This window comes from Centroberyx gerrardi, chromosome 18 (assembly GCF_048128805.1).
Source record: "Centroberyx gerrardi isolate f3 chromosome 18, fCenGer3.hap1.cur.20231027, whole genome shotgun sequence".
Lineage (NCBI taxonomy): Eukaryota > Metazoa > Chordata > Actinopteri > Beryciformes > Berycidae > Centroberyx > Centroberyx gerrardi.
In genome coordinates this window covers 27,064,486-27,090,187 of record NC_136014.1, presented here as the reverse complement: position 1 = coordinate 27,090,187, position 25,702 = coordinate 27,064,486, and the positions used below count along the sequence as shown (strand labels likewise).

At 41.1% G+C, this 25,702-nt stretch overlaps 2 protein-coding genes across 5 annotated transcripts in view; one reads left to right on the top strand and one right to left on the bottom strand.

Annotated features, from left to right (window-relative positions):
• Window positions 1-9,204, top strand: part of LOC139909614 (serine/threonine-protein kinase D3-like) — a 55,444-nt gene extending 46,240 nt beyond the window's left edge. For both annotated transcript variants that reach the window (XM_071896786.2, XM_071896785.2), the window contains exons 11-18: window positions 622-674; window positions 963-1,035; window positions 2,065-2,171; window positions 2,993-3,154; window positions 3,959-4,057; window positions 4,193-4,460; window positions 5,370-5,455; window positions 6,235-9,204. In XM_071896786.2, the coding sequence (XP_071752887.2) occupies window positions 622-674; window positions 963-1,035; window positions 2,065-2,171; window positions 2,993-3,154; window positions 3,959-4,057; window positions 4,193-4,460; window positions 5,370-5,455; window positions 6,235-6,408 (1,022 nt within the window). In that variant the 3' untranslated portion in view covers window positions 6,409-9,204. The remainder of the gene's footprint in view (window positions 1-621; window positions 675-962; window positions 1,036-2,064; window positions 2,172-2,992; window positions 3,155-3,958; window positions 4,058-4,192; window positions 4,461-5,369; window positions 5,456-6,234) is intronic.
• A 2,222-nt stretch (window positions 9,205-11,426) lies between these two features.
• Window positions 11,427-25,496, bottom strand: ndufaf7 (NADH:ubiquinone oxidoreductase complex assembly factor 7). Of its 3 annotated transcripts, XM_078289983.1 has the most exons (11): window positions 25,001-25,402; window positions 23,303-23,463; window positions 22,623-22,703; window positions 22,253-22,363; window positions 21,307-21,520; window positions 20,422-20,480; window positions 19,561-19,674; window positions 16,730-16,873; window positions 13,839-14,012; window positions 12,304-12,574; window positions 11,427-12,148 (listed from the first exon to the last, which is right to left on the bottom strand). In XM_078289983.1, the coding sequence occupies exons 1-10, from the start codon at window positions 25,074-25,076 to the stop codon at window positions 12,353-12,355; spliced, it is 1,356 nt and encodes a 451-aa protein (XP_078146109.1). In that variant the 5' UTR covers window positions 25,077-25,402; the 3' UTR covers window positions 11,427-12,148; window positions 12,304-12,352. The 3 variants fall into 3 exon arrangements, with proteins under 3 accessions (XP_078146109.1, XP_078146110.1, XP_071752889.2); XM_078289984.1 differs by having other exon boundaries at window positions 11,427-12,574; window positions 25,378-25,496; XM_071896788.2 differs by having other exon boundaries at window positions 11,427-12,574.
• Between the last annotated feature and the right edge of the window lie 206 nt (window positions 25,497-25,702).

Genomic DNA, 25,702 nt, shown 5'->3' with positions numbered 1-25,702 from the left:
CGTCAATAAAGTTACATAAATCCTCTGAATGATGACCCGACCGATGGCCTAACTATTAATTCGCTGAGTTCCCACGGCAGACTGCTGGTATCGATCACAGAGGATGACCTGATCGAGCCTGGCCGCAGATCTGAAATCGATAACGGCTCATCAGTGGAAATTCACTCGCGGGACGCTGGACTCCGCTCTGCAGGAACGTGTCCTCGGCTTCTGATGTCCCGCAGAAGTACTGACACGCAAACAAAGAGTTCACGTGTCTCTTTTAGACGAGTTCCTTTATTTGCACGTATAAAAATGAAACAGTAATTGGGGATCCTCGTCCCAGCTGAACACATCCTCAATGCTCTTTCATCACCTGCTGAACAAATAATCTGCCGGTTCGCTCTCCAGTCTGATCCCAACAACAGATAGGAGGTTTCCTCTGTGAGCTTTCTTTCACAAAGAAGGAAATGTGGGAAATGAGATTTTAATGATTGGACAGTTTGCACAATAGAACGCCACACGTCTCAAATGATTGGAAGGGAGGGGAGGTCTTCAAAATTTGTTGGGAAATGTGCGGTTATGGGTTATAGTATCTCTCGGTTTATAAACTTACATGTATTTTGTCTGGTGTCTCCTCAGAGGATCTCTCCATCAGCATATCGGTGTCCAACTCCCAGATACAGGAAAATGTGGTACGTGCTTATCAACATTCATGTCTTGTATTTTTAGACCGTTTCTATGATTGCAAACTGTTTTTGGACACAAAAACCATTCCATTTCTCGGGAAAGAAGCAATGCTTTTTTTTTTTATCACTGATGTATTCTTGAAATTATACCTCAGGGATTTGACAAATTTCAAAGGCCCTAAGAGTCATGAAACTCGACTCACAAATGAGCTCGGAAATGTTTTAAATTCAAGTAAGAAAGACAGCAAATGGCTTCAGTGTCTGATTCTGTTCTCTGTCCTCTTTCTTCTTCAGGATATCAGCTCGGTGTACCAGATCTTTGCCGATGACGTTCTGGGCTCTGGGCAGTTTGGGATCGTCTACGGAGGTGAGACAGGCTGAGGCTCCTCTGTATCTCCGGTTTCCTCTCTAATGGGACGCCTGCTGATTTTCCTTTCTTTGCCATTCAAACAAGTAATCAGTAACCATGTCGTCCCGAATGAATGATGCAGAGTTGTAGTGGGGCAGTAAGATGGAACATTTTGAAAATGCCGGAACAGAGCAAAGAGACGCATCGTTCCCCTACATTTCGCGGAAACCAGATCAGCAGTGTCCAAGAAGTACAGACAAATAAACAAAGGTTGTAGCGCCTCCTTTAGGCCAATAAGTACACTTTTAAAAGAATGATATTGTGCATGGTGGACGGATTGACGGACCGGGTCCGATCCGTAGCCCCTCCTCCAATTTCATTGTGAGGGAAGATAAACTTTTATTAAGATAATACTTTATTGTCTGTTCTCATGGAAATTTGTCTTGCCTGACATGCTCCAACAATCATTAAAATACATGATACAACATTGAAAAAAACAACATCAACAAAAAACACTTCACCAAGAAGACATCATCATGACATGACACAGTATTGAACAAACACCTCATCAGAATGACATGAAACAGTAGACACGACACCTGCTGGGAAAAAAAAAAAAAAAGAAAAAAAAAAAAAGGGCATTCTCCAACATTGATTGAGCAATGTTATGGAGTAAGGAACAAAGGAGTGCTTGTGTTTATTATTCGTCCTGCAACATGGCACCCAGACGGCAGCAGTTGATGCTCCTCATGCAAAACATGAGAAGAGTCCTGGACGATTCAAGAAATTATCTTCTGTCTCAAAATGTAGGAAAAAAAATATCGAAAATTGCTACAGTCGGTCCCTCTGGTCAGGGGAATGAGGGATCTACCATGTGCTCAGGACCTTTATCACGCCATCCCGTTGTCCCTCTCCCATCTTTCCTGTCGCTCCACTGTATACTGTCTAATAAAGCAGAATTACCATGACAACGGGATAGTAAAAATGTGATGCAGTTGGTGGAGAGATGGCTGAAACTTCACCCCTTCCTTCCCCTGTCTTTTGTAGGTAAACACAGAAAGACCGGGAGAGACGTGGCGATCAAAATCATCGACAAAATGAGGTTTCCGACCAAACAGGAGAGCCAGCTGAGGAACGAGGTGGCCATTCTCCAGGTGGGACAGGCTTGTAATTACCACATAAAATACAGTAAGATCAAATGTAATGATCCTCGAGGGGAAATCGGATCCTTACAGCAGACTAGACGTACAGCGTCTTCGTCATGGCTGGAAAGAATACTCGCTATGATATGCTATACTAGACTATTGACAGATTTATAGATTAGCAGATGCATGACTGGATATTATTCACATGATCAGATTTACAAATTGACGTAACATGTAGAGAATGTGTACAGAAATGTGATGGTTTGCAGCGTTTTTAAATATTTCACCTCCATAAAACCGGAAGATCCACACTTTCCAAGAGTTTTTGTACGAAGATGTTCGATTGCAAAAGCTTGATTGACCACCAGGATTATTACACTATTTACTGCAAATTGTTATTATGTTAATTACATTAATGGAAAGTTTTCCACTGGACTTAAGATGACGGCTCACCTCTCAGATGAGTGGTGAAACATCTTAAGCTCTTCATTTTAAGTCCAGTGGATTTTGTTTCTCTTGTTTTTTTTTGGACATCTTACTGAATGAGTGAAATTACTCTACACAGACTTAATGGAAAGTTATTTCATTAACAGTTAATAATAATCCCCTGACACCTGGTTTTGGAAACAGCTTTAAAACCAACCAAGTCAAAACGTTTAAATGATGTCAAAATTTTATCCTGTTAATCACATCATGTAGTCTCCACGTACACTCTTCTTGACTAACACTTTGTCTCAGAGTATGAATGAATCTTTCAGAGTTAGTCTAATATTTAGTGTTACGTCTTAGTGTGTGCAGTTCTGTTAATATTCCTGATGCGTTCCTGGCAGAACCTCCACCACCCGGGGATCGTGAACCTGGAGTGTATGTTCGAGACCCCGGAGCGGGTGTTCGTGGTCATGGAGAAGCTTCACGGCGACATGCTGGAGATGATCTTATCCAGCGAGAAGAGCCGGCTGCCCGAACGCCTCACCAAGTTCCTGGTCACTCAGGTCAGGGAGGAGGCTTTGGACGACGAATTCTCTTTGTTCACATGGCGGCCATTTTTGATTTACATCATGCTCCACTCGGGGTGGGAAACCCTACATGACGGCGACGCAGATGGAAACTCAACCAGCCTTTAGACAAATATTTTTTAAAAATATACTCCAAAATTATCCTTATATTGTCGAAAGATGAGCAGAGCTGGAGATAGTTCAAATGAAAGACTTCAGCAACTGGACTGATGTTGATCCATAACGTTAGCTAACATTAGCAATCAGCTACGTCATGTTGTTAATGTTATATTTATCTCCAAACAACTCAGTCTTATTCTTATCATCAGCATTTACAACATTTATCTTTAGTATTAGTAATATGCTAACATTATGCTTCATATCCTTAGCGAAACTTCTTTGATAGTCAAACTCTTTATGCTAGCTATGTCTGATAGCTAATGCTAGCGTTTGGTTATTTTAGCTGGTTAAAACTGCTAATGTTAAAACTAGTTGTTGGCTACAATTTCTACAATTAGACCTAGCTGATTTGGAGATACATGCTAACAACATGAAGTAGCTGACTGCTAACATTAGCTATGGATCAACATCAATCCTGTTGTTGTTTTCTCTAATTTGGAGTGGGATTTAAATTGTACTGCTCCTGTCTGGTCTAGTGTGTAGTGCGCTGCTAACTTTCTGTATGTTAAACTGAAGATGGCTTGCAATGTAAAATAAATTTCATAGAAATTTGACAACAAAGTAGAATTGAATCTAGGTAATGATGATTAGATGGTGAATTTGTACGCTTGGTGCCCACAGATCCTGGTGGCCCTCAGACATCTTCACTTCAAGAACATCGTCCACTGTGACCTGAAGCCTGAGAACGTTCTCCTGGCCTCCGCAGAACCCTTCCCTCAGGTTGGAAAATCTTCTAATTCTACAAATATTATACGGTCTTTTGTAGCTGTTAACTGTTCATTTTGAGTAACACAAAATACAACATTTACAACCTTTAACTGTTAGATGACTGACTCCACTCCCGTCTCTCCCCAGGTGAAGCTCTGTGACTTCGGCTTTGCTCGTATCATCGGGGAAAAGTCCTTCCGGCGCTCGGTGGTCGGCACCCCGGCCTATTTGGCCCCTGAGGTGCTTCGCAGCAAAGGCTACAACCGCTCTCTGGACATGTGGTCGGTCGGCGTCATCGTCTACGTCAGTCTGAGCGGAACGTTTCCCTTCAACGAGGACGAGGACATCAACGACCAGATCCAGAACGCCGCCTTCATGTACCCACCCAACCCCTGGAAGGACATCTCCGGAGAGGGTAAGGGCCGTCTGGGGCCGTCCGTTTTACGTTTTCATGGACTGAATCACAGAATCTGGGTCTACAAATGGAGAGCTGTGACGTAAACGTAGCATCAGCGCTGCAGTCAAGACCACCTTAGTTGAGTTTAAGTCAATTCTAAGACCAGGTCAAGTGGAGTTTGACTCAAGACCAGATCCAAAGGGGGTCGAGACCAAGTCAAGCCTCAGACCAGAGCAAATCGATTCCTATTCAAGACCAAAATAGGAAATGAACAGTGAACATGTCTTTCCAAATTAATTAAATAGAGGTTTGAGGACCACAACATACACAGGTTTCCCTTAAATGAATGCCTCAAAATGTTTGTAGTGCTGGAAAGAAAATAGGTACGCGGGAAACAGTCGAGTCAACATCTAATAGCAGCCAAAATAGAGTCAAAATAGTGACTGGACAAGTCTGAGACACCAGTATGGAGCATGGTATGGACTCGAGACCAAGTCCATACCATGCAATTGTGATATTTTGGGGAAATTGTTTTAGAATTCCTTATATTTCCGTATTTGAAGTTGTTTCTATCATGAAAAGATGGACAGAAACCTATTTAAATGTCATGGTTAAAATGGAAGTCAGGGTTTAAAAATGGAATTGAGACATAAATGTAGTGTATGATGAAAACTGTGATTTTTTTTTTACAATGGAGGTTTCAAGGATTTCAAGGGCTCAAGGGTCGGGAAACTCACTCAACACATATATGACCGTGGAAACTTTCATTTCGGATTAGCAAAACAAAAGTTGCAGTTACCAGTTTCTGTCTGTCTGGCTGGGACGCTCCTCAGAGAAGAGAGCATCATGGCTGCATAGAAAGATATCAGATTAATAAATTAATTTCCTGTGTTGACTTTCACGCTGTGTGTTTGTCCTTCCCCACAGCCATAGACCTGATTAATAACCTGCTGCAGGTGAAGATGAGGAAGCGCTACAGCGTGGACAAATCTCTCAGCCACCCCTGGCTTCAGGTAATTATAATGTCTTTATTTTCCAAACAATTAGTATCCGATGCAGCATGACAGGAAAGATACAAGAGCGAGGGGACGGCATCGCTTCGGCTTTCAGCGTCTACTTGTAGTGTGTTTCTGTTTAGTCTACTGTCATTCCATACGGTCTTGTAGTATTTTAAAGGGATAGTTCAGAAATTAACTACTCACCTCCATGGCTGTGGAAACTCCATCAAGCAAAATTCTGAAAAAGGATCCTGTGCACAACACGTTTGGTGCACTTTTTAAATTTGTAATGTTGTAATATAATGTTAATTTATCACAAGGAGAGAGATTTGCCTTGAATGCTTTTTTGGAAACTCCATCAAAGTTTGTTTGAAAACCAAACACAGAGCAAGCTGGCCAGTTCCACCTCAGCCTTCTCCTGAACTATTGAAGTTAACGGGGCTTTTTACAGTTTTTTTTTCTTTTTACAGTTCCCAAAAGTGAATGAATGTCAGTCAAATTTTTCTCCACATAGCTCGTGCAGCATAATCCAAGTGTTGTGTAGCCAAACGGTCGCCCTATCGGTCCAAAAGTCCAGCGTTTACCTCATGATCGCATAAGATTTCCTCAATGCCACTGCTTTGTTGGAGAACAGTTGCGCTGTAGTAAGAGCCTCAGAGTGTAGACGTGCATCGTAAAAACGATTCACCTTATTCAACAACCTACAGATGCACAGCCATTAGCCAGTACAACAGCTTCTTAGCGATGCCCGTTAGCTTACTGAGGCTGAACCGATGCTGCCGTTCCTCACGCAGGACTACCAGACCTGGCTGGACCTCAGGGAGTTCGAGACCCGGCGGAGAGAGCGCTACATCACCCACGAAAGCGACGACGCCCGCTGGGAGGAGTACGCCGACGAGCAAGGCCTCCACTACCCCAAGCACTTCATCATGGCGCCCAACCTGGACGACATGGAGGAGGACCCCTAGCGGCCCGGAGGACCCACGATCCCCGCGGCACCCAGAGGAAGCGGCGGACGAGGGGCGAATCCCTCCGGGCTGCGGCGGATACTCTCCTGGAGCCTGTCGCCGTGGAGACGGCGAGCTTTCACAAGGCCGCGCGGGGTGTGCGTTAAGGGCGTGGCCTCGCGAGGATGCTCCGTCCAGGCGCCTGCGTACGAGGACACTGTGACACGGGAACTCGCTGTGAGCGGCGACGACATTCAGGTTGATTTCCTAACATTCCAGACACTTTATGCATTTGACCTTTTCCTCCACTCACTGCCTTTTTCTACAAGCCATAATATACAGACTTTGTGAGCCTGAGAGACAAAGCCTGAATGTTTGAGGGATTCTCCCAGAATTCAACATTCAGTCTCTTGAATAAACCTCTGCACTGCCAGTCAAGCCGCGGAAGGGCTAGCTAAAACATTCGGACCAAATCCTAGAGACTTTAAGGACTTTTTTCAGCTCAAATTGCGTATTTTTATGATGTCATTATTACATTTGAAATCTCATAAAACCGTGTAGAGATGTTGTAAATTTCCAAGGAGAGAGCTATTTTTCAAAACGTTCTTTGAAATTGTCCCATGTGACGTTTTTTGAACTGGAACACTTCACTCAAAACTCGTTATGTCTTGAATATGTACTGACTGTAATGTTAAGGTTGTTTTTTTTTTTTTTAAGTTGTTATTTGTTGGGATGTCTTTGCACTATTGGGTAACTCTTTTAAAGGGGAATTCTACTGAAACTCACTTTTAGGTTGTTATTCTGCAAAAGTAAATGCTTTCCCCAAGATTTTTTTCTGTTGTTTTCATCACTGAATTGGCCTGATATGTCTGAAACAGAGTCACTTTCCTGACTCTATTTTAACAGGTAGAATTATGGGGAAAAAAATCATTATAGATGTTTAATACAGGTACGGGAACTTGGCTTTCCGTACGATCTTGAAGACTCAAAGCTCTTAAAACTTGGGTTCAGTTCCCCAGGACAGCGAGCGTCTGCCCTGCTGAAGAACATTTTAGGATATTCTACGAAAACGTCTACTTTTGCAGAATAACAAAGCCACAGAGTCATTTTCAGCGTATTTCCCCTTTAAACTCCGGCTCCCTCGGAGGCCTTGAACGAAGACTAGCTGGGAATCAGGAGCTGCTATCGTCTTACTGTGTTTCTGTAGAAACTGCCTGAGAAATCGGCTCTCCAGTAGAGCCCGGCGTGACTCCAGCCTGAGAATTTACTCCAGAAGTTTTATATTTTTGCTAGAACATCGTCGGCGTCAAGTGGATGATTGAGTGATTGAGTTTTGATGTGAAAATGTTAAAGGTGGAACGGTAAACTTAGGGAAATGTACATTTTACACTTTGGAATTTTACTCTTTAGGTATTTAGCTGACGCTCTTATCCAGAACGACTTACAATTAGTGCAACAGTAGAATACGTTTCAATTCCTAGATCACCAACATTACAAGCAACCAGTAGTAAGGAGGTCAAAGGTCAAGGCTTCAGTGACCTGACTATATGCCTGCAGTCATGAAAAGATCAGGTAAGAGAGAAGTGCTTGGGAGGGAAATAAAAATGAGAGAGAGAGAGAGAGAGAGAGGTAGGAGGGATTTCTTTTTCAAATGAGAGAAATTTAGAGCGAATAAAAGAGAGGGTGAGGTACTTCAGGGTAAAAGGTGTGGAGATATTCATCGAAAAAACATGAAAACTACAACATGATCTACTTCAATTTCCAAATCACAAGAGGCTGCAATTATTTTCTGCTGCTGAACCCGATTTCTGACCTATAAACTAAATTGCACATTGTAAAAAAAAAAAACATTTTCAAACAGCAAATTTTAAGCAACAGCATCTCACTTTTTGATTAAAAGTGTTTCTTGTTGGCTGAAATCTAAAATATTGAAAAATCTGTCTGTATTACTGTATTGCAATTTATATCACAATCGCAAATATTCTGCAAAGTAATCACAATATGATTATTTGTCGATGTCAGCTGTAGTACGGCGGTGTGGAACCGGACCGGGGAGGAACAACAAACTTAAAATTCACATATTGATTTTCTGCTCAACCACAACTTCTCCTCAAGCATTAAATGTGTTATTTTCTCTCCGGTCGTACGGATGTAAAGCGTTCACAGCCGTGTTTCTCCTCCCTTCTCGCTTCTGTTCTGCTGTGTTCGTCCTGCGGCGTCGGGTGTGGAGAAACGCTCCGACTCAAGGCCAGTCCTGCCTGAAGGCCGGGCGACGACAAAGACCGTGCGCTGTGGGACGGAAAAACAGAAAAATAAAAGTCTCCATGCAGACAAACGTCCATGTGTTAATCCATAATGAGAGGCCTGTGTCTCCTGTCTGTGGCTTTAGCTGTCAGACACTGACGAAGAAAAACAAGGTCCATAAAAACTTGGATACCACTTCATCACTCATAGTGTTAATCACTATTAGGGACCAAGTGAACAGCAAACCTACAGTTTTTATAAATATCAGTTGTTCTCCTCCCATCGCTCATGTTTGGTTGAATTAGACCCACAACACCTCCAGAATAGAAATGAATAGAATAGAAATTAATTTACCAACCAAATTGGAAAACTGTTTTTTTCCTCACTTCATATGAACCAGAAGGCAGTCAGAGAGCGCAAACCTCCGCCGACGCTGAACAATCCTCCAACTTGCTGTTGCACCCAAACGCATCATTCCCGTCACTTCAGTTTGAAGTTAAATTGATTTCTCGACCTTCCCTTAGGATTTGAAATCAAGTCTCCGCCTCTGTTAGTTTCATATTTATGGCTAAATGGAAGAAATCCCTGATCCATCAAAATCTAACCACATTTCATGCAAATCCGTTCATTAGTCTTTGTGATATCCTGCTGACAGACAGAAAAAACTAACATGATTCATCAAACCGTACACCAGCACACAGAAAGGTATTGATCATTAATGATGTTGTTCATGTGTGTTTTTTTTATTGTTTGGCTTTTCCCACACAGTCCATTTGTTCCTCCATGCTGCTCAGACTAAAAACAGAACTATCAAACTCCCCATCAGAATGAAAAATAAAGGTTTATTTCCCGGAGAGACTGGACTGATGCTGTTTTGTTCTTGTCAGTAAGTGAAATTTTGTCGCCGCCAGACAAGGAGGAGGAGGAGGCAACCAGTGCAGCGCAAGGACACTGAAACTTTTATATAATATAGACAGGAAAACGTCCACATGCTAACGCTGCCTGTGCCGACTTTAACTTTTAACTTAACTGAATTCAAAGTTTCCATGGTCAGTTATGTGCTGAGTGAGGCTCAGGACTCCTGGGCCTTGAAAACTGTTAAAACAAAATGGTCCTGATGTTTTTGTTGCTTGACGATGATATATTGTATAAATAGTTGAGTAATATTCCTTGCATTGCACTCCTCGAGTCCTTCTTTACCTTTACTGTACTCCAGCCCAGGTTTCTTCCTCACTGTCAGTTTTTATTAAGCAACATTTATATTTATGAACAATTTCACAAACAGCTGCTTCATTAGATTTGCAGCTCTCAAATCATGGTTGTCAGATAAAAGACGTGCATCTGCATAAAAAAGAAAGAAAAAAAATCCAGGAAAGATTTCATGAATGAAAGAATTTTTTGTCTGTATTTTTTTAATTATACATTTTGATTTCAAAGCCCAAGGGTCATGAAATGCATTCAAAGCATAAATGTCAGTGAGAACTTTCAATTCAGTTTAAATAAGAAAAACACAAAGTTATGAGGATTTTGCACAACAGTAATATTAATATACGGAGAAGCATGGAGTTATGTGTTTGCTTTAAGGGCAGCATTTTATTTATTTGTCAGTAAATTTATGGATCTCTTAAATTTTGTACATTTTTCTGGTTTTCAGTTTCAGCTGCTTAGCTTTGTACTGCAGAATATTGTTACAGAGTTAGTTTGTCATACAGATGATTTTGAATATTCAAAGAGCATTTACTGAGACGTAACCCTGGGAAAAGGTTTAATAATCTGCCGCCACTGCATTGGCAATTTTCAGTTTTGCCATATCTAATTAAAACCGACCTAAACAGTGTTACAAATGTTGTTTAATTTGTGTTATCTCAAAAATCCAGATTTAAAGGCAGATCCCAACCCTTCAGACTTTGTCTGGTTGCAGTTTCAAGGCGAGAAACCTGTTAAATATCTTTAACAAGGAATTAATAAAATCCTGTAATTCCTTCCAGATTGAAGAGTCAGACTCCGTCGAATGAACGTGTTCAGCAAAGAAACTCTCCGAAACCAAAGAGGAATAATGATCCAGACAAAGATGTTTGGGAACGATCATTTAATTATCGATCTCGAACACGATCGCCTCACACCGGCGCTCCTCTGGAAGTCGGCTGGTTGTTTTGGCAGGAATACCCCCCCCCCCTCGTAACCGAATCTTTTAATTGCTACCGGAGGAAAGCCGAGCGCGTTGTGAATGGCTGCCGCACAACTCTGAGCTCACCAAATCGCTTCAAGATGTTCCTGAGACCACGAGGCCGAGCGACGGTTTACGAGGGAGGAAAACGATCCCGCTGCCTCGGGCTTTAACCTCCGAACGATGACCTGGAGCGGAGTCACCGCTCTTACCAGACACTCACCGGCATGTCAGGATGTCCTGAATCTTAAGGCCAGGGGTTCCAAAACACTCTCCAGTTTTAAAATTCAATACATTTCACAGGATAAGTTTGGCAATTTTGGACCTATATATAATAAGTTGTTTCCATACCTGTAGCTCTTGGACCCACAGACAGTATTGTCTGTAGCTCTTGGACCCACAGACAGTATTGTCTGTAGCTCTTGGACCCACAGACAGTATTGTCTGTAGCTGTTGGACCCACAGACAGTATTGTCTGTAGCTCTTGGACCCACAGACAGTATTGTCTGTAGCTGTTGGACCCACAGACAGTCTTGTCTCCAGTCAGCTGTCAGTGAGCTCCGCTGCCTCTTGCTGCAACAACGAGTCCAAACTGTTTGTCAAAATATCTCCAAAAAATGCCAAACTATTTAAAATGCCAAAATCTTTATTGCCTTCTATTTTTAAATCAAAAAATCCATTACTTTTACTTCCCTGGAGAGTATTTTCAGTGGTAACTTCATGGTGCATCAGTAGGTGTACATATAAAATCCAAACAATAATACCATTACAGATTTTTGAACAACCAAAAAAAGATATTTGAACACTTTCCCCTCCGTCATGTCCCGCCCCAACATCCTGTTTCAACCAGAAATACATTCACAGAATTACAGAAGCAAAACATCAATGCCATTTCCCTGTGATTTTAAAGTTGCACTAGGAAAGATTTATTTTTTTTAATGTAAAAATACATAAAATGAGCGTCCCATCCCCACTAACTGAGACGCTGTAGATTCTCCCCGTTTGTCCAAATTACTAAATTCTGCTGTCAGTTTGCTCTCTGGTGGGAAATCTTCTGGAAGAGACCAATCCAAACTGAAGAGGGAAAATCCAGAAGTGACTCACCAACGTTAGATCTTCTCCTCTCTCGTTCCTTTGGTATAAAGCAGCACAGGATTTCTGGGTAATGGAGTTCAAACAGTTTTCTAACAGTTACCTGTAGCTGCTACTTGGAGCCTCCAACACTCAAAAGTTGCAGCTCTAATTTCTTGACTGGACATTTTTGCCAGTGTTCAGTATGATGTAAACTCCTAAATATCTGGGTAATATGACTGTCAACTCTGCCATATCGCTCTATAACTGAACATTATCCTGCAAAACAAGCATCACAGTATTTCAAATGACAGTGTGTCAAAAACAACAGCCATGTATGACGAGTTAATGTTTGTCCCGTACTTTTTGTGTGCAATTCACAAACTTTTAAGATCTCTAGAAATGATCAGATTCATTTTCCAGACTTTCCTGACCTGCTGAGGAAACTTTTCCAAAGGGTTTTCCAACGTGCCTCTGATCCGGTCAGGAGAAGCTGAGCTCGGTGAATCCCGCCACAGGCAGCGGCGCCGGGCTCTTCTTCTCCATCTTTAATCCCTGCGGTGTCTTGGGTTTGGCCAGCCGGCTGTGGTGGAGCAGGCTGAAGAACCGGAAGCGCTCTCCCATCTTCCTGGGGTCGGTCAGCAGGTCGAAGCCCTGGACCAGCTGCTGCCTGCTGGACGGGTCGCTGCAGTTCCTCAGCAGAACCTGAGAGTCAGAACAGAGAGTCAGTCTGCTGGGGATCTGAAGGTTTCTCTTACTGAACTCTTTGGCCAGTGCCACTCATTGACTTTTTATTCAATTGTTGTCTGTGAAGCACTTAGCAACACTTTTGCAAAGCGCTAAATTAAGTTTATTATTATTACTCTGACTGGGACACTTGATTAGATTAGATGAGACTTTAATGATCCCTGTGTGGAAACAGGTTGTTGCAGCAGCAGACGAAGGACAGAGCCAAGAAAAATAGGATATAAATAAGAACAGAGCAAATAGGGGATGTTAAATATATGGCAGCCAATAATGCTGGAACATATTAAGTAAGGGATAATGTACAGTGAAACAAGTTAGCTGAGTGTTTACCAATCATATCACTCCAAAGTCAAGAAGTCCAGTTCATTTTGTTGATTTCTGATCAAATTAAATGGTGACAACTTGTGGCAAAAAGACGTTACTCTTTGTTTACTGCAGAGAAACACTCAGAAAGAGTGACCGTAACTATGGTTACAGTGCTGCTACAGCGTAGCATGGATGCTAGCTACAGACGTTTCTATGGTTACAGTGCTGCTACAGTATAGCATGGATGCTAGCTACAGATGTTTCTATGGTTACAGTGCTGCTACAGTGTAGCATGGACGTTAGCGACAGACGTTTCTATGGTTACAGTGCTGCTACAGTGTAGCATGGACGTTAGCGACAGATGTTTCTATGGTTACAGTGCTGCTACAGTGTAGCATGGATGCTAGCTACAGACGTTTCTATGGTTACAGTGCTGCTACAGTGTAGCATGGACGCTAGCTACAGATGTTTCTATGGTTACAGTGCTGCTACAGTGTAGCATGGACGTTAGCGACAGATGTTTCTATGGTTACAGTGCTGCTGAACTATTTTTTGGATGAAGCATGTAGATTACTTTGGCTTGTAATAAAACAATCATTATCCCTAACATATACGAGTGAAAAAACATTAAAAACTCCGAAATACATGACTGTCAAGCTAAAAAGAAGGCTGTTTTTCTTAGTTCCTGAAAAACATTTTGGAGATACAGAACAGTGACAATATCAATATGCATTACAAAAATAAAAATACAGAGATACATGCACATAACGTAAACAAATCTGCGTTTTTTTCAGACTGTATGGCCTTGAAAGCTGGCCCTCCAGTTGGGGGACGACTGGACTCACTAACCACTAACTGTGATTAATAATCGTGATCATTAATAATCGTTTGTCAGAAGCCCGTCGGCCCCGTTCACCTGCAGCCGAGCGTCGATGCCCATGTTCTTCAGGAAGTCGCTCTGGCTGACGGGACCCAGACAGGCCACGCCCCCTCCGGCCATCCTCCGCAGGTAGCCGAAGTCCACGTCGGCGGTCAGGTCGGCCGAGCCCGGGGAGGCCAGGACGTCGTGGAGCTGGTGACCTTTGAACCCCTGAGGAGGGAGGGAGGGAGGGAGGGAGGGAGGGGGGGAAACAGAGAGGATAGATGGTTCTGGGTCATCATTTTCGCTGATGATGTGGTTCTGTATGTAAGTGGGTGGAGATTGGCATCAACACCGCCAGCGTTAGGGTTAGACCGATATACGGGCCGATACTGGCATTTTATTAAATATCAGATATCATCCAGTCAGTGTCGTCCACCTCTGATATGATGGAGGTTCCTCCTGACTCCACAGCTACAGAAAACTGGAATTTCTTGGATTTTCTTTAATCATTATTTATCCATTTAATTATTCAATAATGTTTTTTGTAAATTCATTCTTCATGTAAAGGCAGTATTGTATCCCAGAGTTCCTCTACCATTGAACAGGTGTGGTGGGTCAGCCTGGCTTAAAGAGCTGCTGACACTAAGAGAGTTTCATCAGTCTGGTTTCAGTGGAGAGTTTTAGTGTCCCGTGATGCTCTGAATGTTTCAGAGGCTTTTCCACCCTGAAGAGAAGAAAATCCTCGAGGAAACACTGAATATATGGAATTTTTTGGCATTTAAACATCATTAAATTTAAAGATGCTATCTATATCGGCACATATTATCCGGTTTGATACAGCTGTTTGACCCATCACTTGTTATCGAGGGGGAACGCCACTGAAATTTCCTTTTCTGTTGTTATTCTGCAATTTACTAAAAATTCCCCAAGATTGTTTTCCGTTCTTAAACAAAAAGGTATGAGTTCACAACAAAAATCTAAGAAAATGCAGTGACATGACATCATCAAGTTGCGTTGCATGAGATGTTTGAAAGAATTTTTTTAAGGACTAATAGCAACGGGGGGAAGAAAATCGGTCCAACATCCCACAATTCACGAGCCACTTTCACTGTTTTACCAGCCAGCTACATGTTTAGAAGAGTACAGCCCTGCAAAGGAGAACCACAGTATCTACTTTTTCTGTTATTAAAGCCAAAGGTCAAGACTTGGATTTAGATTTCATATCAACAAAAGTTATACCATTAAATACTATAAAAATCCCATAAAATATTCTTATAAATATTCTCTGTAAATCTTGGTCATACAATTTTTATTCACTTATTTATTTTATCTATTCTCCTGTGATGTCGGCTTCGAAATATGAATGTATATGTGTGCTGTATATGTATATGTATATGTGGGGGATGGGGAAGATAATGTTCTTTTTTTTATATGATGTAAGAAATGGAAAATAATTTTTAAAAATGTGGTCAGGACTTCCATACTTACTGCTCTACGGTTTTGTAAGGCAGAATAAGACTTCAAACATTACAGGTTGGTTACCTGTAGAATAAGCTAACTTACCTGAAAGAAAATTTATCACAATTTTTTTCTTATGATAAAGCCCCGGTCGCTTTTATATTGTTTTCACTTTCACTGTTTCCCTCCATTGCTATTAGCTTTAGTTCCCTGGACTGAGCAATCCTTCAGCGGGCCTTTTGGAATAAATTAAATTTACTGTGTGGTTAAAGCGCCATCACATCACTACAAAAGATTTTATGGACATTTCATATCCACATACTTATATTTAGCATGGAGAATTCTGCCAAAAAAAGTCTATACATATCATATAACTTTGGAAATACAGATGTGGGAATATGACTGTCCATACAATTTACTTGCAAGCATCTCAGGCAATTCAGAATGGACAATCACTGTAAAAAAAAAAATCTTAGGAAATTTCAGGAAAATGTTTAGTGGAATTCGTCTTCATGTGGAGGCGGAGCGGAGGAAGAGGAGCCGGCCGGTCGAACCGTTTCCCCCCCGCCGGCAGCGGAGGCCAAACGACGCTTCGCCTGCTTCCTACATCTGTTTCCTTCAACTATACTGCTGCTGCTAACCGCTTTACCACACACACACACACACACACACACACGCACACACATGCACACACACACACACACACACACACACACAGCGAGTGTGGTATAGGATACATACTCAAAATGGACTCTAGCTGTTCTTATGTGAGGTAAACTTGTGTTTCACATATGAACGGTTTCATTCCAAAATACTGTGACTCCATTTTGAAAAAAATAAAAAGTAGCTACCTGATGTTTGTTGCTTAATATTTAAAAACAGATTATCATTCTCTTACCTCCAGAAGTTCAAAAATACTCAAAGATCAGAGTATTTTTGAAATTGTGTATATTTTGTGCAAGTATTTTTTTTCCAAAAGTTCAATAATACTCAATAATCAGTTTTACTTCCATGTCGTCAATCATTTTGTATTTTTCAAATAGAGTATATGCCATTTTGGAATGAAACTAGTCATATTTTCAAACTGTTAAAGTTATATTTACATGTGTGATACTGTTCTGTACATGAAGTAGTCTGCTAAATCACTTCCAACACACACACACACACACACACACACACACACAAAGACTGTTTCAATTAGAGTTTGACCAATATGGGTTTTTGAAGGCTGATACTACTAAAAAAAATTCAGACGGAAGCTGCCAGTAGCCAATATTTTGTGCCAATATTCAATATCTTTACATATGACCATTTTTCATTTTGGGCTTCCCAGACAGCCGGTGTAGTACTGATCAATTTGACAATAAATATGTAATCAATCAAACTGCATCATATCACAGGTGGATGAAACTGACCGGCTGATTTTTAAATGTTTTAATAAAAGACCGATATCGGCCCCAGATATCAGTCTAGCCCTCGTTTCATACCCTGAATGTGTCTGTCTTGGTTCCATCGTGGCCGTAGTCGGCGATCAGCGCCGCCCCGCCGTCCTCCGCGATCCGATTGGCCAGCTGCTGGACGATGACCCCTCCCTCTGGACACACCTCCACGTGGACGCGCTTTTCATCTGCCTGAGGGACACACACACACACACAGAGGTCTGGTCTCTCTCCTGCTCCTGTGGTGGAGAAACTGGTCTCTCTCCTCTTCTACGATGGATTTCTCCCTGTATGATTGTTGAACGTCTCTTGGTGCAAAATGGCGGCTCTAGAAAGAAGCCCTCGCTCTTTGATTCTGAGGGACTGACACCAAAACCTGACGTTTACCGCTGATGTTTTACATCCTGAAACATTTTCTCATATCAAACTCCACTGGAGCTGCTGGAAACATCTGGAGGTGACGTCACCTCGTCTACGATTGGCCGGTTATCCACCAAGAAGAGAAACACAACAAACTACTGGATGGAGCCAGAGATGAAAAGTACATCACCAATAGCCGTTTTGTTAACAGTTTTCCAAGTATTATAGGTGGATTTTTTCCTTTAATAGACTGAATCATCTAGTGTATTTTCAGAGAATTTGAGTGACATACAGCACTTTTCCTTCTGCTTCCCTTGTGACGATCACCGCCTGACAGTCACAGGTTAACACATCACTGCTGCTTGAAACCAGCTCAAAACCCCATTGTTTGAATTCAAAAATAATAGCCAGCCTCCATGAGAGAATAATCATTATTTTCTTAACTCCTGAGAAACTCACTTTTTACAGTTTCGTGGTTTGCTTCCGACGGCGGCGGCGATACGAGAGCCGAGCTCTGCAGACAGCAGCTCCGGCCGTTAAACAGGATTTAAAAGCAGGGAGCTTCAGCCAAGCTAGCTGATGACGTCGGGCGTCTGGCAGGACGTTCAAAGTGTCTGAACGCAGCCGGAGAGGCCAAATCAAACAGGCTGGTAATGTATAGACGGTATAAACGTGGGCAATAAAAGCCAGATGGGGCGCAGACGCTCAGAGAAGAGGGAGAGCGGCTATAAAACATCTTTCTAGAGTATATTAGAGGGGTTCATTTCCACAACGCTGTATATCCATTTTGAGGGGAAAAACATGAACTTAAATCCATCATTCAGTACTTTTATCAGCAATACTGAAACATTTCATTTAATTTAGAATGCCTGATGTTGCTGAAAATAGTCAAAATGTTGATATAAGACGCCAGAAGTTCAATAATCTTCCTCAAATCAGAGACTAATAATCCTGATCACAATATCAATCAAACCTATCATTTTAGTCATAACCATGGTTGTACTTAGTATGTTGTGGGTTTGAGTCTGACTTACAACCTTCTTCATATACATCTTCTCTCTCTCCACTGCACACTGTCTAGCAAAGCAGAAAATCCTTAAAGAGTTAAAATGATCCGACACTAGATCTGGCAATGCAATGTTTTTCATCCTTTTAAGGCTGTGTGGTTTCAGCTAAAATGATAACCCCAATTATTTTGGTAGATTCTGTGCTCATGGTTATAAATCACAATTATCAGTCTTGATGATTTGGGAAACAAGAAGATTTATTGCACTTTTCATATCTTAAATCAACATTTTGACATCTTGACCAACTTCTCACCACTCAACAGAATGTCACAAATCTACAATTATTAATTGTGAAAATCAAAATGCTGATACACAGTTCTAAACAGATAATTTTGCAGCCCTACATCCTTTTAAAAAACGGGCATAAAATGGTTAATATCTTTAGTTTCTATGGCGCCTGACAGGTGACATCTGAAAATGTGTTTTTTACTGTGTGGCCATCAAGTGTGTGCATGATTTAGGTGAAGCCTGAAGGTTTTACTAGAGCACATGTTCAACACAACAGGTGACAGAAGACCAATTATCACCCAACACCTTGGAGCTGATTAGTTATGAATTCAGTGATTTGCCCCAGGTCTGCATACTTTATACAGTGAAGCAGCCCATGATTTTTCAAGAGGTGAATCAAGTGTCTCTTGCTCAGTCTGATTCTCTGTCTGACGATAAGCGACTCCAATATTTTGTGGTTACTTCAGTCCAGGGTAAAAAACAAAATGAATTAATTGCAATATCTCAGTCTCCATCTCTACCATCAGAGAATGGTAGCAATGTTACTCGCAAAACACTTTTTATTGTTTTAAACCGAAGCCAGGCTTTACCTAAACCGTGGCCACTGGCCAGGCTTTAGTAATTCGTGCACACACTTTACTCAATCGTGGCCATGCATTAAAGGATAAGGCTGGTGTTTTTTTAATGCATTGCTTACCGTCAACAAATCCTATGAAAATAACAAAATCAACAATGCGTTTGCTCTACTCCCGTTACTTTCTGACTTCCCACGTACCGTTTTTATCCTTCAACCCGGAAGTCATTGGCTCCAATTGTAAGCTAAAACCTTTAAATACAGCTCACAAATGACATAGTTTACATTTTAAAAATCTCTAACTGTTACCATGAAAAGTCAGGCTGTTGTAGTTATTACCAAATCAAATTCAAATGGGAACAAATTCTTCATTACGCCGGGGACTATTTTCTGTGATACGGAACTACTACATGGCTCTGTGACGGGTTTTTAATAGTTTTTAATACAATGCAGTTCTATGGCTGCTGGGACATGAGGCTGCACTGGGCACCGGCTACATGGACGAGACTTGTTGGCAAAACAAATTCATTGCTGATTTTGTTATTTTCATAGGATTTGTTGACGGTAAGAAATGCATTAAAAAACACCGGCCTTATCCTTTAAAAATGTTTTTTCCCAGTGTCACCTGGCAGGATCTGTAGGTTTCTGACCTGTATGAGCGTGGAGGAGGCCAGCGTGGGAGACGGCAGCAGGACGAACCTCAGCTGGTCCGGCTTCTCTGGGTCGATATCCACCATCACTTCCCTCCAGCCCTTCTCCGTTCTCTGCCCAGACCGAACCGACACAAACCGACACAAACCAACACAAACCAACACAAACCAACACAACCCAACACAGCCTCAGACCAGCAGGAAACATCACAGACATGATCAGTCCCTCCAGATTTCCACAGACAAATCAATGAACCTCTGCTGCACTGCAACATAATAGTAAAGTCACAACACGGTGCTGGAAACGGTCAAAAATGTGGTGCAGTTGTGCGTCACCGCCTCTAGGTGTCACCGAAGGATCGCTGAGTCTTCACTCCGTCCCAGTCTGAGTTCCCAGGATGCTTTTCACCACCCACAGACAGCACAGAGCCAGAGTTGTGGATTTGAATTTTTCATTACATTTTACTTTTATATAGTTTTCAACTTAATTTCAATTTCAGTTTAGTTTTAGCTAGTTTTCAGTGTGGCTTTGGTAGTTTTAGTTTTTATTTTTCACAAATGTTTAGTTTTAATTATGTTTTAATTTAGTTTCAGTTCTAGTTGTAGTATCTTTGGTAGAGGTAGTGTACAAGCAATGAAAAGATGGAGAGAGAAAAAACAAAAAACAAACAGAACAGACATTTTCAAGTGTGGTCATATATCGATGTGATTTCAAAAAACCACGTTTAGATTCAAATCTCCAACATCACGCTGAAATGCCAGGTGTAACCACGGCCTCTGATCGATCAGACCGCTTGGCTGAAACTATTCCTTGTATCGTATTTGTCAAAACATTTCCATAATCTTGTTGTCAAAACGCACCTGGAATTTGTGGATCGGCAGAGCGTCGAAGAACTCGTGAGCCAGATAGATGCTGAATCCTGGGAGACGGAGAAAAACAAACAGATAATTAGCCAAAAGTACAATTGGAATGTTGGTAAAATTTCAAAGTTGGGAATACAACTTTTACTTCCTTTTATTTATTAGACAGCCATAAACTAATCTAATTCTAATTCTAATGTGTAGTAGCAGCAGCAGTAGCAGCAGCAATACTAGTAGCAGTAGCAGTAGCAGTAGTAGTAGTAGTAGCAGCAATATTAGCAGTAGTAGTAGTAGTAGTAGTAGCAGTAGTAGCAGCAATATTAGCAGTAGTAGTAGTAGTAGTAGTAGCAGTAGTAGCAGCAATAGTAGTAGTAGTAGTAGTAGTAGCAATAGTAGAGGTAGCAGTAGTAGCAGCAGCAATAGTAGTAGCATTAGTAGTAGTAGTAGTAGTAGCAGTAGTAGAGGTAGCAGTAGTAGCAGCATTAGTAGTAGTAGTAGTAGTAGCAGTAGTAGAAGTAGCAGTAGTAGTAGCAATAGTAGTAGCATTAGTATTAGTAGTAGTAGTAGTAGCAGTAGTAGAAGTAGCAGTAGTAGCAGCAGCAATAGTAGTAGCATTAGTAGTAGTAGTAGTAGTAGTAGCAGTAGTAGAAGTAGCAGTAGTAGCAGCAATGATGGTAGTAGTAGTAGTAGTAGTAGCAGCAGTAACATTAGTATTAGTAGTAGTAGTAGTATTCCTAGTAGTAGTATCCTGGGTTTCAGTGGAGAGTTTTAGTGTCCCATGATTGGTTTAAATGGTCAAATTTAAAAATAATGAATATCAGCAGAAATAACAACTACCAGCAGCTTCGTCTTTCCAAAGCTGTCATGGCGGACGCTGCTGCGTACCTGCGGGGACGTCGTCTATGCGGCGGTACCAGCAGACTGGCAGGCCGCCGCTGGTTTCACCGCGCCGGTAAACCGGTTCGTCCTCGCTGTCCGCCTCCTGGTTCTGGTTTCCGGTCAGACACTCTGCCTGGATCCGGCTCAGCGCTGGACTCACCTCGACCAGGTGGAGCGACACCGACGCCCCGCCCAGCGCCGCCCGCAGCTGGCTGAACACCTGGAGAAACCACACACACACACACAGTTATCATTATTACCTTATTATTAACTTACTTAGGTTGCTAAACATGCATCGTCTTTTGAGACACTTCTTAAAACTCACTTTTACACATTTGCTTTTAAGTAATGATTTTTTATTAATTGGTTTTGACCTCCTTTAACATTTTACTTGCTATTATGAGTTACAATAAGATAAGATGGAACTTTAATGGTGCAAAGTGCACATTTTTATTCTAATTAGGTTTAATAACTGTGTACACACATTTCTCTCTCTCTCTCTCTCTCTCTCTCTCTGTAATAGCTCCCTCTACTGGTGATAGATTAAATTGACAGTTACTGTTATTTATTATATTAACTTATTGCACTATTGCAGAATTTCCCTCATTCAGGATCCCACTGTGGTCCTGATGTAAAATTCCATGACTTTTCCATTATTTTCCATAACTGGGACCAAGCAATTCCATGACCCAAAAACTGTTCTTCCTTCCTGGTTTGTTCAAGTTGTCTTTCAGTCTGGTTTCCACTCCAGTTGGGCTGAAAACCATCTGATGCAACGAATGTGTGAAAGAAGTTACAAAACACATTCTGCCTTATTGTAAAATTCCCTGAAATTCCCCAGAGAATTTATTAAATTCCCTGACTCTCCCTGTCTGGAATAGACTGTTCCATGATATTCCAGTGATTTTCCAGAACCGGTGGGAAGCCTGTTGTGTTTTTCGGCGGTACGCACTCTGAGGACGTCGCTGGCCAAGGAGCCTTTTCCAGGTCCGAACTCCACCAGCTGCAGCTGACTGGGACGTCCTGCTCCCATCCACTCACTAACACACCAGACCCCGACCAGCTGCAGACAGGAGACGCATGAAAACAGATCGACCAAACAAGAAGCAGAGAGGAGACGGGCTGCATGCTGCCACAACGTTTCTGCATAGAGAGCCGAAATTAGGGCTGAGCGATACGGTTGAAATCAATATCACAATAATCAGTCTTCACAAAATAACTTGTGGAATGAATTGAACATCACAGACTGATGAGATCTAACAGTAGAAGTGGATCAGAGGGAGTTTTCCTTCAAGGTGGAATTCCAGTTTTCGTCACCTCACCTCTCCAAAGATCTGACTGATTTCTGGGGACGTGATGAAATCTCCCTCCGGTCCCAGCATGTTGTTCCTCACATAATAACCCTGAGAGGTAAAACACAAACACAAAATATATACGTAATGACACAAACTTTGATGAACTCAGGTAACAGCAGAGTGTCTGCAACTTTTATCACGTTACATCTAAGAGTTTTTACAGGACATCTACAGGATTCACAAAGCCAAATTTAAGAGTTGTGCTACCTGGAATTGTGTTTAACACCAATTTAAAAACCAAAATAAAGAAACAAAGCTTTCAAAAAACAGTCCGTTTCTGACTGAACACAGCTAATGAAACTATAAACAGGCAGAATAAGAAAAATGACAACTGGAAATGAATCGTTAAGGGTCATGAAGTCCAACTGTGTTTAGTAAAGCAGATTTATCTACTAACTCTGTTCTGGATTCATCGAAGAAACCTGACATTACATGGAGAATCAATAAGACCTCTAATAACTGGATTTAAGACATTTTAATACTTTTGAAGACCTTAAATTTAGATCGTTTATTTCAAGGCTTTTTCAAACTTTTGGACACCTTTTTAATGCCAGTTAATATGACATATAAAAGCAAAGAAACTAACCCCTAAAGCAACTATTCAACTGCATCCAGGCCTGTACCAGATGTAGGTGAGTGGTATTTACCGTCACAGGGTTGGTGAGCACCTCTCTCATGTACTCTGCTACAGGAATGGGACCTGTGGCTTTTATTTTGGAGGTGAGATGTCGCAGCATGGAGGCTCGGGGCTTTTCCTCCGCTGGTGAAGAGCTGCAGGAAAACCTGGACTGTGCTGCTCTCCATCTCACTGGGAAGACAGATATGAAAAGAGCAGAGGTGTGACCAAGTCAACTTTGCTCGAGTCCCAAGTCAGTCACAAGTCTTGAGGCACAAGTCGCAAGTCAAGTCCCAAGTCTAAATGTAGATTACCAAGTCTAGTCCAAGTCAAGTTCAAGTCATTAATGTCAAGTCTCAAGTCTAAATGTAGAACAGCAAGTCAAGTCAGAACAAATCAAGAGTCCAGTATCAATTTAATATCTTAAAGAAAACTAAATATCTAGGACTTTTCAATGCAATATGGTTTTAATAGGATAAAAACTTGGTAAGAGCATCATGAGTTTGATTTCTATAATCAGTTTCAACTTCAATAAATTCAATCATTCCATACAAATTCAGAAAACAGAATTTAAATTCAGTCGTCCGCTGGAACAAATCTCATCACTTTCAATCTAAGTCATTTACACAAACACAAGATCTCAAGTCAAGACTTTAGAAACCTTTTCAAGTCATCAAAGTACAAGTCAGAGTCAAGTCCCAAGTCACCAGAACCCAAGTCAAGTCAAGTCTCAAGTCTTCTCTTCATGCAGCAAGTCAAGTCTCAAGCTATTCAAATTGTGACTCTGGAAAACAGTATTCACTCCCAGCATTTACAAAGAGTTCAAAGTGACCAGCATAACCACCAGTGTCACATGAAAACCTTGCATCATATGCATATGCATATACGTTTTTTGGGTGAGAAATCAAGACAAACGGCCATGTTTATAGGTTAAAAAATTAGAAATCCACCATTTGAAAAAAGTTACACCTTCTCTCACAAAATGGTTGATAAAACAGCATTAAAATAATCTCATGGACTTTGTAAAGGATAGGATAAGATAAGATACGATATGACACTTTATGTTTAATTCCTGTGGGGAAATGAGGTTGTTGCAGCAGACAAGCAATAGGGAGAAGACAAGTAGATATAAGCAATAAAGTAGCAATTTAAGCAGTGGAAGATTCATAAAATATTAATGCAATGAAATAGAATGTAAACAATGTGTGCATCATGTGAAAATGTGCATTGTATTCACATGAACAAGTCTGCAGAAGGGCTTATATGTACAAAGTATGTAACTAAAGTCCAAGGCTCCTTACCTACACTTACATTTTACATTTTAAAATTGCATACTTTTCAAGACCTTAACTTTACATAATGCAGACTTATCACTCATTATTTAATATGTCTATATAGTATAGACTATATAGTCTGATAATATTACCAGAGTGATGGTGAGTTTCCAGACTTTTTTTTCAAACCTCCTAAGTATTTTTTGTGTTTTTTCATACCTTTTAAGCTATGGAAATTTTCGAAATCATTTTCCATGTATTTCCATAAAATAAAAACACATTTAAAGACTGGATAATTCTCTAAATTTCAGAGGCATTGAGTGACACACATCAGGTAAAGAATTTTGGTCTAAATAGACAAGTTACAGCCTATGACATTTTGAAACACAATTCCTCTAGTAGACCGCACCGAAACACTTCTAAGCATTTACCAACCACATTTTAACTCCTCTTACCTGATGATAATGCAGAAACAGGGTGAATAACGGCTCTGTTAATAAAATACAGTGTTTTCAAAGCAAAAGCTCTCATTCTGCTCTGCTGTGTATATTTCCTACGCACCGCTCGAAAAGACTAATAACACTTGGCTTGGCTGCATCACTTCCCAAGAGAACTGTCATTAAAATTTAACTTCATTTAAGTTCAGTAGGGACCAACTTTCTGCTCAACTGTCAGGACTAGCCGGCTAGCGGCTAGCTGTCAGAGTTAGCTAGCGGCTAGCATTAGCTACATTACAATGAACAAGAAACAAGTAGCTAGGTTAACGACAACAAGCAGACCGAGCCGGAGAGTATTTGTTAGCTTCCAGTACGAGATTCATATAAATACACACGTTCATTCGTGTATTTCTGACATTATCGGCAGCTACAAGCAAAGTCCTTAAGTCCTCAAGAGTGACATGTTAACACGAACAGCATCAAGAATACTCAAGGTAAGGTCCGGTGTCAAGCTGGCCACAATAAAATATATTACATCCGGTAAAACTTTCAAAATAAAACACTTTTTGACAAACATATTGCAACGTACAAGTAAGTAACTAATTACATTTACTCAGGTTACTGTAATTGAGTAGCTTGTTTGTGTACTTGTAATGTTTGAGTATTTTTAAAATCGGTAATTTTACTTACATTTTTACTAAAGTAGTGAAGTAGGCTATT